Source organism: Anabrus simplex, chromosome 2, assembly GCF_040414725.1.
Source record: "Anabrus simplex isolate iqAnaSimp1 chromosome 2, ASM4041472v1, whole genome shotgun sequence".
NCBI lineage: Eukaryota > Metazoa > Arthropoda > Insecta > Orthoptera > Tettigoniidae > Anabrus > Anabrus simplex.
In genome coordinates this window covers 1,001,275,522-1,001,291,741 of record NC_090266.1, presented here as the reverse complement: position 1 = coordinate 1,001,291,741, position 16,220 = coordinate 1,001,275,522, and the positions used below count along the sequence as shown (strand labels likewise).

The following is a 16,220-nucleotide window of genomic DNA, read 5'->3' as shown; positions in this document are numbered from 1 at the left end:
CATGCTAATGACTTTCTGCAGAATAAGTTCCTTGATACACACAAGTTGCATGCCTTTATTCCTCACTCCAATATCTTCCGCGTAGGCATTATACGCGGTGTTGAAAAAGATCTAACTGAATCCGATATTCTTACTTTACTTCAGAGTGACGTCAAAGTTCATTCAGTTCATCGCCTACGCCGTAAATCCCTCCAAGATGGTCAGGCAGTATATCTACCAACCGGTTCCGTAAAGATTGTTTTTTGCTCCAAAACGTTGCCCAAATATGTTTCAATCTATCATGTAATGTTAGAAGTCAATCCCTTTATATTTTACCCCATTATTTGTTCCAAATGCCAGCGTTATGGACACACCATACGCAATTGCCAGTCCACTAACTTTCGCTGTCGCAACTGTGGTTTGAATCATCCTACCTCAGACTGCCTTGCTAATGTCAAATTATGTGTACATTGCAATCGGGAACACGAAACGGGTTCATCAGATTGTGCTGTTCATCAGAAGCAAGTAGAAATCAAAAAACTCATGTGCACTGATAACATCTCCTTCTCAGAAGCTTCTGCTCGACTATTTCCACCTACTTATTCTGAGTATAATAACATTCAACAATTTCCTCCCCTACCCTCTCAACATCCTTCTCCTATACCAGACGCCCCTCGCAAACGCAAATTCACACAAGTGATTGTTAAGGATTTGCCACCTAAACCTTCTCCCGGCTATGATAGAGCTGCGTATCTCCAGCTAGTGCAATCCACTACATCCTCTCGCCCCTCTCAATCTCTGAGTTATCAATACCCCATTCAACCCAGTCAGCCCACTCCCTCAACATCGAGCCCGTCAATGCCTCTGCAACCCGCACAGCATCCTCAAACAGGTACTACACTCCCTCAGCGAGAACATGTTCATCAGTGTGTTCTCAATCTTCTCCTGCAGCTTACTCAACTAATTGGAGATCACCCCAATATCTTACCCGTTATTAGTCAACTTCGCGAAAGTTTACACCTTATCTTTAATAATGGTAGTACGCATCCTTCAATGGAATGCTAGGAGCCTACAAAATAAACAATACGAATTCAAAATTCTCATGCACGAAACATCTCCTCATATAGTCGCTTTGCAAGAAACTTGGTTTTCTCATACAACTCACTTTTATTTTCCAGGATATTCTATCGAACGCCATGACGGACCAGGATTTGATGGTGTCGCACTTATGATACATACTTCGTTATCGTACACTCCATTACATCTACAATACTTAATACCAAATACCTATTCCATAGGTCTTATATATCAGAACACGTATGTTATAAACTTGTATAATCCCCCTGATAACTACATCTCTTTTGCCCAATGGTTCAAATTTTTTAATCAGTTTCCACCTGATACCCAACTGTTGTTTTTGGGAGATGTCAATATTCATCATACTCAGTGGGGAGCCCCGCTCAACACCTCCAAAGGCACACAGTTCTTACATGCTGTAACTCAACATAATCTCTTGCTTCTGAACGATGGTTCCCCTACCAGGCTCACTCCTCCTGGTTCGTTGCCTAGTGCAGTCGATCTATCACTTTGCCGCAACTCCATTGCCTCTATAACCACGTGGCGGGTACTCAGTGACACTCATACAAGTGATCACTTTCCTATCCTCATTACTTATGGCCACGGGTATATTACTAAAAACCCACTCAACGACCACTATATCGCTCCGCTACGTTCCCTGAAACAGTTCAATGCTTCGTGCTTTAACTCCTACATGGTAACCCAATTGGAGACCTTCCCTGTAACAGAATTATCCTATCACTCACTGCTCAAAATAATAACACAGTATCTGGACCTATACCATCCTTTTACACCACCATCAAACTCCATGACAACTGGTGCCTCTCAATTAAAGTGGTGGGACAGTGAATGTCACCACTTAATCCTTAAACGCAAGAGACTCTTCAAAATTTATCGTAAAACTCTAACCCCTTCACACTACTTTCACCTCAAACATCATATTGCTCATATCAAACGTGTATTCAATCAAAAACGACGACAGGCCTGGAAAACTTTTATATCCTCTTTCCATAACCATATTTCTGCATCTCAATTATGGAATGCTATCCGTGCTCTCACCCGAGCTTCCACTCACGTCCCACGCCCTCAAATCCCGCCGACTATTCTGAATGACTTTCTAAGGTCCCTCACTCCAGATCATGCACTTCCACCTTATACTCCAGCTATCTCTGCTTCCACTCGTCAGTGTTCAGTCCTTTCACGTCCCATCACTCTCCCTGAGCTCACGTCCGTTCTTAATTCCTGCAAATCATCCACTCCCGGTCCTGATTATATCTCTTATGCCATGTTACAACAGTTGCCGACCAAAGCCCTACACGTGCTTGTTCAGTACTTTAATTTTGTGTTACATACTACGACTCCACCTCCCGAGTGGAACACTTTTTTCCTAGTTCCGGTTCCAAAGCCTCGACGTCCAATGACCTCCCCTCACAATATTAGGGGAATAATTTTTCCGTCTTGTATACGCAAACTATTTCTTAAACTCCTGCTCCAAAGGTTTCTCTGGTACTTAGAATATTATTCCCTCCTTCCCAAGTATCAGTATGCTTACTGTAAGGGTCGAAATGCTCAGGATGCGATCAATATGCTTATAATAGACATCTTATTAACTAAATCTCGAAAAGAACACACTATTGCTGTCTTCCTCGATATACGAGGTGCCTTTGATTCCGTCCCCCTGAATATGTTATGGGATGTGTTATCACAGAAAGGCATCCCAACCACTTTCATAACTCTTCTACGTCATCTGTTAACGTCTCGCACTCTAATCTTCAAACCTCCTCTCACTACGCCATCCCCTCGTCAAGCTACTGTCGGCGTCCCTCAAGGTGATATCTTCAGTGGAATACTGTTTGCTTTATATTTATCCGGCCTCGAACAACTTGCCCTCCAATCTGCCAGAATTCTTATGTATGCCGACGACATAGTTCTCTACTTTTCCCATAAAGACGTAGATGTTGCTCGCAAATGCATAACACGGCTGCTCATTCAAGTTCAGTCCTGGTTACACACTCATGGGTTCTCTTTATCGCCCGATAAATGTTCTGCAGTAATCTTTACTACCAAGCGGGTTTACAACTCCGAGCCTTTACTGTTCGATACTTATGAAATTCCCATACGTTCGCACCATAAATATCTTGGCATTATCCTTGACCGTAAATTACAATTTTCCCAACATATACAACACCTACGCAACTGTACTACCACGTATATTAACCTCTTAAAATCCATCACACGTCGTTCGTGGGGAGCTGATCCTGCTACAGCAAAATTAGTCTACTGCTCCACCATCCGTGCTCCTTTCGACTACTGTGCACATATAATTGATCTTGCATCACCATCTGCCCTTCAATCCCTCAACACAATTCAAAACCAAGCACTACGAGTTTGTTTTGGTGCGTTGTCTACCACGCCTACTAATGCCTTATTAGTTGAAACTGGTGACCCTCCTCTTCTCCTTCGACGCAGATTTCTAGCATCTAAGTATCTCCTCAAACGACTTCTCGTGCTCTCCAATAACCTTCTCCCCAAAATACAATTACTCGCTCAATCATTCTCAACACCTATCACCCCTCCTTGCCGAGCCCCTGCCTTAATTTGGGCATTTGAGTCTGTATCCCCTTTTAAATCTACTATTATTCGTAGTCATGTGCTACCATACTATTCTGTGGCATACGACGTGATTCAATATACTCCTACTATTATTCATTCTAAAGAATCTTCTTTTGCTATGCTCCCTTACCGGCTTTCATTTTTTCCTCTACATTCTAAAAAAGTTCGCATTTCATCCACTAATGCCTGTCCCAATTTTTATACTGATGGATCAAAAAATTCTTGTGGTGTCGGCGCTGCTTTTTATTACGAACAGACTCAGTATGCTGAATTGTTTCACTTATCGTCCCACTTTTCTATTTTTTCGGCTGAACTCCTTGCCATACGACAAACATTACTGTACATCAAACATTCATCCATACAATCTGCTAATATATTCACTGACTCTCTCTCCGTGCTCCAAACACTAAAATCTAACAAGTTTACGCTGAACTGGTATGTTTATAATGTCAAACACATCCTCTTCAATTTACACCAATCAGGTATCCAAATAACCCTCATTTGGATACCTGCACATAAGAACATACCAGGCAATGAACGAGCCGATCGCTTAGCGAAAGAGGCTTCCCTCTTATCTACAACCCCAGCTACATTTTCTGTTCCAGCCACAGATTTCATATCTCTCCTCAAATCACAACAACGACAAATATGGCAAGACACATGGACAACATCTGCCTGTCAGAAGGGCAAATTCTATCATAGTCTCCAACCCATACTACCTACTACTTTCTGGTATCAACACGCCACCTACACTCGTCGTCATATCATCAATATCATACGTCTTCGCTTTAATCATTCCCTTACACCTCTCTATAAATTTCGATTTCGCTTACAACCGCATCCCCTATGCCATTGTGGATCTGTAGATGCTGATATCAATCATCTCTTTTTTCAATGCCCACTGTACAACTCTCCTCGCCGCTGCCTGTACTCCAACTTAATACAATACAATTATCCACTCCCCTCGTCAATTGCATGTCTCGTCTACAAGCCCTCTCCCACAATCATACGTATCTTAAATCAGTTCTTAGATCACTCTAATTTACAACTCTAACACCACTTTCCCACAATACATTGACACTACTTACATATTTCATCATATTCTTATTTGCCTCCCGCTCTCCCCAGCGCCTCCTCTTCAAACAAGACACATAGCTACCGTTTATTCTCATCTCCCCCTCCACCGATCGCGTGTACATTTTCATTGATGTTCATATCAACACACTGTCGCCCCTCTTCATCTTTTGTTTACGATTTCACTGACACTTTGCCCCCTCTACATCCCCCCATATACGTTGCTCAGATATTTCTTTCCATCTGTCCAAAGTCCTACACTCTCACATATATCCACCCCTCCGTCGTTCCCCTGCCCTCTCCTGCTTGTCCCTTATATGTTGGCCCGGTGTGTATGTTTTGTAGAAGTCGCTGAGACGGCCACTCTAGCGTGAAGATTAGTATACCTTGTGTCCCTGTGCTTTTCCTATATCTCCTAGTCTTGTATACGTCTTTCCTCACTCTCAATTGTCTAGGTGATACGTCTTTTCCTGAACTACTTCAAGTGCTTTGAACCCATTTTGTGAGTCTGCTGCGTTGCCTACGCTATAATACAAGGCCTTGAAATGCACTCGTGGAAACGGGTTGCTTCCTAGTTCACCATTCAGCCGCTAGGATCGCGGACTTGTCCCCTTGTATTCGCATGGCCGTATATGTCAATAAGTAAAGTATATCCCAAATAAAAAGAACTCAATGTTTTTGCGAGTATTGACAGTACTTTATTTATAGAGCGGTACTGCATTGGCTTGGATATGTGATTGAAGTTTCAAAACTTTCCTTCTGAGGGGCTTGTTATCAAGTTTCAAAACTTTCGTTCTTCTACTTGAGTGACTCAAAGCAATGTTGTCTAACAGAGGTCTCAGAAATGTTCATAGTAGAAAAAGAGGTGGTTTGTCGCCTTTACACTTTCCACACTTAATTTCACTGTTGAACATGTCTTTCGAAAAAATAAACGTACACCTTTTATAACTCTCTTCGGGACAAGTATTGCGTAGTGGAAGTGACAAATTCCGTCGTTCACTGCAGAAGTGCCACAGACGATTTTCGGTATCTGAGAGCTCCTCGATCTTGAAAACGAATAAGACACAATGTTGGACTTTGAGTAGCTGGAGAACAGATATGTTCTAAACAGCCTTTACAGTATGATTTTTTCTTTTGCCACACGAACCATAATGTCTTTGTATTCCGCTTGGCGTCTTAGGTAGCTGAAGAACAGCTCGATGTCATAGCTCGTTAGGTTCCTCATCAATGCATAATGCAAATGTATTCTTATGAGGTATTTTACGCAGGCCACAGTGGACTGGGTAGTCAAGATCTATGCCTGATACATTTCTCTCATGATTCTTTTTTACTTTCTCTGAATGCATTTTAAGTTTCTTAATATATGACAGTAAAATCATTAATTAACCAACTGAGGAGTTCATCTTCAGTAGTAAAAGTTGCTTTTTTTTTTTTTTTTTTTTTTTTTTGCTAGTGACTTTACATCGCACCGACACAGATAGGTATTATGGTGACGCTGGGATAGGAAAGGCCTAGGAGTTGGAAGGAAGCGGCCGTGGCCTTAATTAAGGTACAGCCCCAGCATTTGCCTGGTGTCAAAATGGGAAACCATAGAAAACCATCTTCAGGGCTGCCGACAGTGGGATTCGAACCCACTATCTCCCGGATGCAAGCTCAAAGTCGTACGACCAACTCGCCCGGTTAAAAGATGCTCGTTTGTTCTCGTTCCTGAATATGTCCCATGTGAGGTGTTGCAGACGTTATGCGCATTGAACAGTTTAATAAAGTGCTCCATAAAACAAATGGCTTATTTTAAACTGTATTTTATGCTCTCGGGACAAAACCACCTCCATACTTTACAAACCAGAGATTGTTTCAGGGGAAAATACAATATTTTTAGCTCTTGCTACATTCATTTTCGTGAAATTTGTTGGGCAAATTATTTTCCTCGTTGGTTTCTTAATTTAAGATTTCTTAGTTTGAAGATGCCTCTCAAATGATTGCCGGTCACGGTAGCATAGTTTAAAAAAAGTCCAGTGACAAATTTTGGGATCGCCCGATTCTTATGACGTAACTCGGATCAAAACTTGGAACATTCACTGGAAACTTGTGAAACGAAATTCCACTACCTTTAATTTCTCGTGAATAAACCAGGACTGGAACTGCGAATGCTTAACATCAGACAAATACATAATACATTCACAACCAACTCAGTTAATGAACACGTTTAAAGGCGCGAGCCTGGTCGACAGGGGGCAAGATAGTGATCCTAGCGGCCCGGCATTGAACTTCAGTGTAACCACTTTCATACCGTTTTACGGGCTCTATTTCCAGGCCTTGTATTATAACGTAGGCACCGGTCTGCTGCATGGTCTACTTCCCTCAATCTTCAAGTCCTTCGTACTCAGAAAACATTGTCAACTGCATTGGTGTTCTACTTTATTGAAATTGTGTGCGTGTGTAAAACTAGTACGAATATAATACAGTATTGTGTCTGGGTGAAATAACGAGCCCAAATCAACTTCACGAACAGAACAGAACAGAACAGAACAGAACACTTATTATTATTATCAAATACAGTAGAGACTGTATTTGTTATTATAAACAATTATAAATCATTGAGAAGGAGAAGAGGAAGAGGAAGAGGAAGATGTCGTAGTAGAAGAAGAATTAACAAGTATCACATGTTTTTCCTATCCTATAGCTCTTTGTTGTATTGTATTTGGTTGTATATCAACGCCACGTATTGTTCACCTATACTGACGTACACTATTTGACGAGTTTGATTCCGGCGAAGGAAGATTATTGCGGAGATAAACATAGCCGAGTTCTCTACTTAAATGTTTCTAGTGATATTTCGAATAAAGAAGTAGACTGCTAGTGCAGAGATATAAAGGAAGAAGGATGGACATCGATGGACATTATCTCAGTGACAGCGCTCGATGGAACTAACTGGTTGAAAATTTAGATATTACACTTGTTTGTGAATATCGTAGCATGCATATTTCCGTCGCTTTGCTTTTCAGTGTGGCAGTGGTCGGTGGCACATTGTCGCGCGATGACCAAAAAGTAAAGAATCCGAAAAAAATAAAAATTCAAGAAGGGCCTGTATCTTCAAGTGTAATCGACCGAAATTTAGTGACTGAAGAACCTCAGATCAAGGACATATTGTCACATTATAAATCCTATTTCGAGGACACGAAAAAGAAAAATTTTAAGGGACACTTATTAGGTTATGTTACCCCTTGGAATAATCACGGCTACAACGTCGCTAAAATATTTGCCGCTAAGTTTGATTTTATTTCCCCAGTGTGGCTTCAGATTTCTCGTGAAGGACAAAATAAATTTTCGGTCAGTGGAAAACATGATGTTGATAAGGGTTGGATGAAAGAAGTGAAGAAAAATAGTGCTCTAAAAGTTAAAGTGATTCCACGGTTGTTGTTTGAAAATTGGGGTCAGGATGACTTGCTTCGTCTTTCTTCTAGTGAATCTGAGCGGAAGGCTTTGGCAAATGCCATTATTAAAGTAGCAGAGAACATGCAGTTTGACGGAGTAGTGTTAGAACTCTGGAGTCAGTTAGCTGGTAGAATTAAAAATAAGGTGTTAATAGATTTAATTCTTTTTATATCTCGCCGACTGAAAGAAAACGAACTTGTCACATTTCTTGTAATTCCTCCCTATCAAGGTGATACGCCTGGTTCATTTTCTAAGGAGCAGTTTGATGTGCTTGCTGAGAACATTGATGGCTTTTCATTGATGACATACGATTTTTCTAGTCCTCAAAGACCAGGACCAAATAGTCCTTTGCAGTGGGCCATGGATTGTGTTATTGAGCTTGTACCCAATGACAATGACCCCCTTCGTTCTAAAATATTTTTGGGAATAAACTTTTATGGTAATGATTATACTCCAAATGGTGGAAGTCCAATTGTAAACAACCAGTATATTTCTCTTTTGAAGAATGCTAAGGGTCGTCTTCGTTATGACAATATGTCTGCAGAGCACATGGTTGAGGTTAAGACTGATTCAGGGAGACACCTCGTTTTTTACCCTACACTCCATTCCATCCAGAAACGAATTGAGCTGGCTGAAGATTTGGGTACAGGAATAGCCATTTGGGAACTTGGTCAAGGCTTAGATTACTTTTATGATTTATTCTAATATAATATGTAGTGTTTTTACTCTCCATTTCTAAACTTATTTCATAAATGATATTATAACTTAAGTTGGTGTCTGCCCTTGTTTTAAAATTTTAATGTTCTCTGTAAATAGTTGATGATCTGTAGAGCTGGAGATATTTCAAGAGATATCCATTGCTTGACTTGAATTTCCATGACTAATGAGAATTTTAGATGAGAACTCTAGCTTGTTCAGAATAGGTCCTGCTGTGTCAATTTCACATTAGCAGTCCTTGACTTTGAAATAAATTATTTTTAGGTTATGATGGATTGCTAATTTCTCTTGCACCATGCCATATTGTCTTCCATCACATTGGATTATGTACAAAGAATAATGCTATTGTTGACATATGTACTATACGCTAACTTTTTCTTGAGCCCGATTTTTACGGGGTGTGGGGTAAGGAGGGAGCGCTGACGGTTCCGGTTATACTGCCAACTGGATGGAAACGAAATCTGAATTGAATCGATAATATGATCGATCGATATGAATTTTCTAAACATTTATTATCTTACGCCAATAACTCGGTCACACGTACATTACTTAAACATTATATAACATTTCTCGATGCGATTCTTGTTCCTAGCATGAATTATATAGTTTGGCTTTGCTGTGTAAACATCAGTACTAGTTCGTAAAGTGTATGCCAGATGTCGCACAGCGATGCATAGTTTGTGTTTCAAAGGTTGCCAATATGGATGTCGAAGACATCCGAGGTCTACTGATTCAGCACTAGGGAGCTCAGGGCTCAAGAAAAGGTTCGCGTATAGTAGTTTTTATTTACCAGAGGGATATGTCGCCTGGTCAACTGCCCTAAGTGCAGTTCAGTGTTGATTGATTGATTGACTGAAACATACATTGGTATAATCTACTGGTGTGAATTGTAGTGGCTTATTTGTAAGCATTTTTTTACCAGTTCCCAGCAAAATCAGTTTGGGTGAAAATAATAACAATTTAAAGAGAAAATTAGGAACCATAGACAGCTCACTTTGTTAAAGGCAAATTATTTTTATGAGAGAGAAAGGGAAGATAGTAGTGCATTTTACCTGGCCAGCTCCGTGGCTGAATAGTCAGTTTCAGTGCCTTCGGTTCAGGGGTTCCCGGGTTCAGTTCCCGGCTGGGTAAGGGATTTTAACAGTTTCCGGTTAATTACCCTGACTTGGGGACTGGGTGTTTGTGTTAGCCCCAACACACTTCTCATCAGTATAAACACAACACACCACACTACCAACCATCACAGAAGCGCAAAATAGTTCATATAATTATATACCTCCTCATAGCGTTGGTGCCAGGAAGGGCATCTGGCCATAAAATAGGGCAAATCAACGTTTACAGCATGGTTTTTACCTGCGACCTCATGAAGGTGTGGAACAAGTGGTGGTAGTGGTGGTGGTGGTAGTAGCAGCAGCAGCAGCAGCAGCAGCAGCAGCAGCAGTAGTAGTAGTAGTAGTAGTAGTAGTAGTAGTAGTAGTAGTAGATGTAAAGCATATATCATTATTAATAAATTCTGTTTATTAATAATAATGTTTTTTGTTTTACATCCCAGTAACTACGTTTACGGTTTTCAGAGACGCTGAGGTACCGGAATTGAGTCCCGCAGGAGTTCTTTTACGTGCAAGTAAATATACTGACACGAGGCTCCACCGGACTGAGCCACGATCGAACCTGCCAAGTTGGGGTCAGAAGGCCAGCGCCTCAACCGTCAGAGCCACTCAGCCCGGCGGTAGTATTATTATTATTATTAGTGAGTTGTAACCCTATATGATGTTACATCATTTCAGGAGGTTGCACCAATTATATCACACAACCCAGTGTTGCTATGCATGAGGACATTAGGTTTTTTTCTTTATAACTTAAGGATGGATTTCTGAATGCACCTCAAACCATAGGAACATTTTGTAAGTTGTTCTCGTAGTTAAAACTTTTGTTTTGGAAAAAAAAAAATTTTTGATAATATTTGGACCCTCATAGAGATCGTGTTAACCCTGACACACTCAAATGCAGAAAAAACAGAAGCCTGAGGGAAAGGAAATGGTCAATGTAAGTATTTATTGACTTTTTTTGTTAACTTACATTTCTTTACTGGAGTTTACATGTTCCTTGTTTGTTAGGAAGGCTGTTTTCATTTTAACGGTGTCCATTGGGTGTTTTCTTTTTCTTATTATATATATATATATACTATCTGCGCACTTTTTAGTGATAGATTTACACCCTAGTGCTGAAGAGGTCGACTTCGGTTATCTTCGAGATTCGTATTGGCAACCTTTGAAACCCAAACTAAGAATCGCGTATCATCACTGTGCGCCATCTGGCGTACACGTTAAGTACTCGTACTGTTGTTGTTTACACAGCAAAGCCAAACTATAGAATTCATGCTAGGAACACGTTTCGCAACGGGAAATGTTATATAGTATTATATATTGTGTGTGTGACACAGTTGTTTGCTTAAAATAATAAAGGTTTATAAAATTCATATCGATCGATCATATTATCGATTCAATTCAGATTTCATTTCCATTCAGTTGGCAGTATTAACGGAACCCTTCTTACTTCTCTAACGAGTACAAAAATCTATCACTAAAAAGTGCGCATACTATATATATAGTACATACAATTTTCTTTATGCAGGGATAGGGAGACTAGACTAAGGACATTTTGAGTAATAATTCAATGTGGCTATTGCTGCCCTGATCTTGCCCTTATAAGGCAGACTGTCCAACGAGGGTGGGCAGTATCGAGAGAGAGAGAGAGAGTGTGTGTGTGTGTGTGTGTGTGTGAAACCATTTTATTTTAGTTAAGAATAGTGTTATGCGAGTTGTAAGGATGTTGAAGACAGCACACACACCCATTCCTCAAGCCAAAGGAATTAACCATTAAGGCAAAAATCTCTGACGTTGCCAGACATCGAACTCGGAACCCTTCGAAACAAAGGCCAATGCACTGACCAATTGGCCCAGGAGCCAAATGATACTTTCATTGCTCTCTAGGAACATAGGTCTTGTCGGTGTTACCAGCTCATTCTTACTAAGCTGGATGTAATATATTTGGCTTTGTTTTTCAATGTTTTCTTGGCCCTGTGCTTTTTTAATTCCTTGGTCCTAGAATTTCTATTATTTGGGGCTTCTCTATATTAGGTTGGAGAAAAGGCAGTGTAAGCATGGACTTTTACATGACTGTTAATCCTTTGTCATAGTGAAATTTGAGTCACTGGAATGTGACAATTTTTTTTGAAACTCTTATCTTTCATCAATTGGGATTCCAGCCATGTCTGTTTTGGTGAGAAGCTAGAGAGAGTGTGTGTCGCTCAGTTATCACACCGACATAGGCTGGGCATCTACTATTTTGGCCTAATGTCCTGCTTGTTTATGTGTATAGCAGTAGAAGATAAAGTTCATCTTGAGTAATTTTAGGATGGACTACTGGTCTTCATCGTTCTCTTTTCTGGATATTTTCATTTTCTGAACCTTGTTATTTATGTCCAAGCCATATCATGAATGATTTTAACATACATATAAATACATCTTCATTATACGTTGACTGAGCAAATGTCATGGGATAGTGGAGCACTGATGCGCAGGTGTGTTGTCTGCACACCACACACCCCCTGTGCCAGCGGCAGTTGTATAGGAGACCTTGTGAGCAGTGGCTGTGCATGTGACAGGTGTAACGTGGAACGTTGTTGTGGTCGGTGCCCGACGGATGGGAAGTGCGTTTTCGAAAGTGGTGCGGAAATTCGGCTTCACACGATCAACCAGGTCCAGAGTGTATCGTGAATGGTTGAATGCAGGTGTCACCATCCACAACAGACGAACGACCGGCCATCCAGCCACCCTCGATGACCGTGACCGGCGACATCTGGGACGGATTGTCAATAGTGACAGATGGGCAACCGTGCAACAAATCACGGTTCAATTCAACACAGGCCGTGCTAGACACGTCTCCCAGTGGACAATCCATAGGAACATGGGTTCTATGGGGTATGGGAGCCAGCGCCGCACACAGGCGCCACTGTTAACCGAACGTCATCGGGCACAACGACGCGCATTTGTCGCCAGTCATCAGGGATGGACACTGGAACAGTGGCATAACGTGATTTGGTCGGACGAGTCACGACTTCAACTGCACCCTGCCGATGGGAGGCACCGTGTATGGCGCAGACCACATGAAGCGATGGATCCCGCCTGCCTCGAAGGTGTGGTCTAGGGCGCTGGTGTCTCTGTTATGGTGTGGGGTGCATTTTCCTGGTATGGAATGGGCCCCCTAGTTGTTCTGGAAGAGACTTTGAATGGTACATGGTATGTTGAGCTTCTCGGAGGCCATCTCCACCCATTTTTGGCCTTCCAGCGCCCAGACAGTTCTGCAGTGTTTCAAGATGATAACGTGCCGCCACATTGCTCCCACGTCGCCCGAGAATGGTTCCAGGAACATGCAGCGGAGGTCCAACGACTGCCATGGCCACCCAGGAGCCCCGATATGAACGCTATCAAGCATATCTGGGATGTCCTGGAACGCAGGCTCCGTGCCATGGATCCTGCACCCACGAACAGACCAGCATTGGCGGCCGCTCTGCAAACGATTTGGTGTCAGTTGCGTCCAGAGGACTACCAGGGACTTCTCGACTCACTTCCACGGCATCTCACTGCAGTTCGCAGGGCCAGAGAAGGCCCCACACGCTATTAGGTGACTATCCCATGACATTTGCTAAGTCAGTATAGACTATTATGCCTTTCAGCATTCAGTCTGCAAGCCTCTATGAATTTTCTAAATGCCTCTACAATCCTCTATTTGTAACTGGTTCTGTGGCCTCGTTTAGGTCCATACCACTTTTCTTTAAATCGTTAGAAACAGAGTCTGTTGGGCTGAGTGGCTCAGACTTTTGAGGTGCTGGCCTTCTGACCCCAACTTGACAGGTTCTATCCAGGCTCAGTGCGGTGGTATTTGAAGGTGCTCCAGTACGTCAGCCTTGTGTTGGTAGATATATAGTAGAAGTCCGATAGTCCGACACAATCGGGACCGGCCCGGTGTCGGATTACCGAAAATGCCGTACTATCGGGCGGTACCTCTTACTACGATATAGGTTAAGGCGTACAGTGAAAACAGCTCTAACACCGCGTTTTGCAGTAAAATGTTTTATCAGCAGAATCATTAGTTTAATAACACACTCCTCTTTTCAATCGTGTTGTTTCTTATTGTCATTCCATAATAATGCCAAAGTTCATCGATATTTCTATCTGTGTCTTCCTTTACCATCTAGAGACTTTCCATCTACAACTCCTCTTTTCCTTCTGTGCGCTTCAATTTTTGAAGGCATGTTCCCATCCATTTTTGAACGTGGCCCATACATTCAATTTTTTAAATCTGGTTTTTTATCATACGGTTGGCTTTCCAGTACTTAGTGTAGCACACAGCCTTCCAGACTGAATATTTCCAGAGATAGAGATATTTAAGTAAGTCATTGCATAACAACTGGATTGTATCAGATACATATCTACTATTTACTTTGAAACAATGAAAAATACACTTCCAGTGGTTTGGACAAATGCATCAAATTGTTCAGGAGGGATCATTATTAAGAGATAATAATATTAAAAATCCTGGAATGGTGCTGGACCATCGGGCGTTCCAAACTAATGGAATTCTACTGTACTGGCATGCAAAAGAACTCCTGCGGGACAAAACCCCCGCACCTTGGCATCTTAGAAAACAGTCAAAAAGTACTTAGTGGGATGTAAAAAGACGAAACAATAATAATGCTGGGCTGAGTGACTCAGACTGTTGAGGCGCTGGCCTTCTGACCCGAACTTGGCAGGTTCAATCCTGACAGTCCGGTGGTTGTCAGCCTCGTGTCGTTAGATTTACTGGCACATTAAAGTACTCTTGCAGGACTAATTTCCGGCACTTCGAAAACCCTAAAACTAATTAGTGGGACTTAAAGAAAATAACATTATTTATTATTAAAAAACAATATTTCTATGATTACTATTATTAGAAACAGAGTCTAACCATCATCGTCTTGCTCTGCTTATACTTCTCTTACCCTCCATAACATAGTCCATTATTCCGCTAGGTAACTTATCCTGCTCCATTTGCCTCACATGACCCCACCACCAATGCCAGTTTGTGTGTACAGCTTCATCCATCGAGTTCATCCCTAACTTAGCCTTTATCGCCTCATTCCATGTACCCTCCTGCCATTGTTCCCACCTGTTTTCTTCCAGTAATCACTCTTGCTACTTTCATGTCTGTTACATCTAATTTATGAATAGTCCCATCCCGCAGTGTAGGGGGCAATGCGTCCGCCTCTCACCCGGCGGCCCTGGGTTCGATTCCTGGCTGGGTCAGGGGTTTCTAATTGTAAATGATTAATATCCCTGGTGTGGGGACTGGGTGTTGGTGTCGTCCTTAATGTTCCCTTCCTCACATTCAACACTACGCTTCCTCCATTCCAGTTACACGCAGGTTCATATCACTTGGTGCAAGTAGGGACAAAAGATCTCTATAGGTCGACGTCAAAAAAATTTATGAAGAAGATATCCTGAGTCCCCCCCCCCCCCCCCCCCCCAGCTTTCACTCCCTTAAAGCAAAGTTGGTCTGAAAACAGACCTAGGTAAAGTTAGTTTTGTCCGGGAGCTGACTTCCTTCTTACAGAATACTGTTGATCACAACTGAGTCCTCGCTGCATTAGCTTTACTGCATCTTGATTCAATCTCTCTTATACTACCATCCTGGAAGAATACAAATCCTAAATACTTGAAATTGTCTACCTGTTCGAGCTTTGTATCTCCAGTCTGACATACAGTTCTCTTGGATTTCTTTCCTACTGACATAAATTAAGTCTTTGAAAGGCTAAACTCATTGCACCTATTACCAAGTTCCGAGATGTTAGGCTGCAGGCTTTTGGCACAATCTACCGTTAAGACGAAGTCATCAGCATAGGCCAGAGTGCTTACTACATTTCCACCTAACTGAATCCCTCCCTGCCACGTATAACTTTCAGCAGATGATCCATATGAACTATGAACAAAGGTGAAAGATTACAGCTTTGTCTAACCCCTATATGTACCTTGAACCAAGAACTCATTTTACCATCAATTCTCTGCAGCCCAGTTGTCAACACTGATTGATTTTAATAATCTACCCTAATCCCATAGTCCCCCAGTATGGCGAACGTCATTTCCCTCGGTACTCCGTCATATGCTTTCTCTAGATTTACAAAACATAAAAATAACTGCCTATTCCTCTCATAGCATCTTTCAATTACCTGGCGCATACCGAAAATCTGATCCTGACAACCCCCACTGTGGTCTGAAACCACACTG

The 16,220-nt window shown here is 41.8% G+C and overlaps 1 protein-coding gene across 1 annotated transcript; it reads left to right on the top strand.

Moving 5' to 3' along the window:
- Positions 1 to 7,087: 7,087 nt before the first annotated feature.
- LOC136863245 (chitinase domain-containing protein 1) lies at positions 7,088 to 9,163 on the top strand. Its single transcript, XM_067139633.2, has one exon. It carries the CDS (start codon positions 7,720 to 7,722, stop codon positions 8,881 to 8,883), a length of 1,164 nt encoding a protein of 387 aa, XP_066995734.2. The 5' UTR covers positions 7,088 to 7,719; the 3' UTR covers positions 8,884 to 9,163.
- The last annotated feature ends 7,057 nt before the right edge of the window (positions 9,164 to 16,220 follow it).

What these genes read in the sequence shown, in the direction of transcription:
- LOC136863245 (XM_067139633.2), top strand. Translation starts at nt 7,720, where the DNA reads ATGCATATTTCCGTCGCTTTGCTTTTCAGTGTGGCAGTGGTCGGTGGC.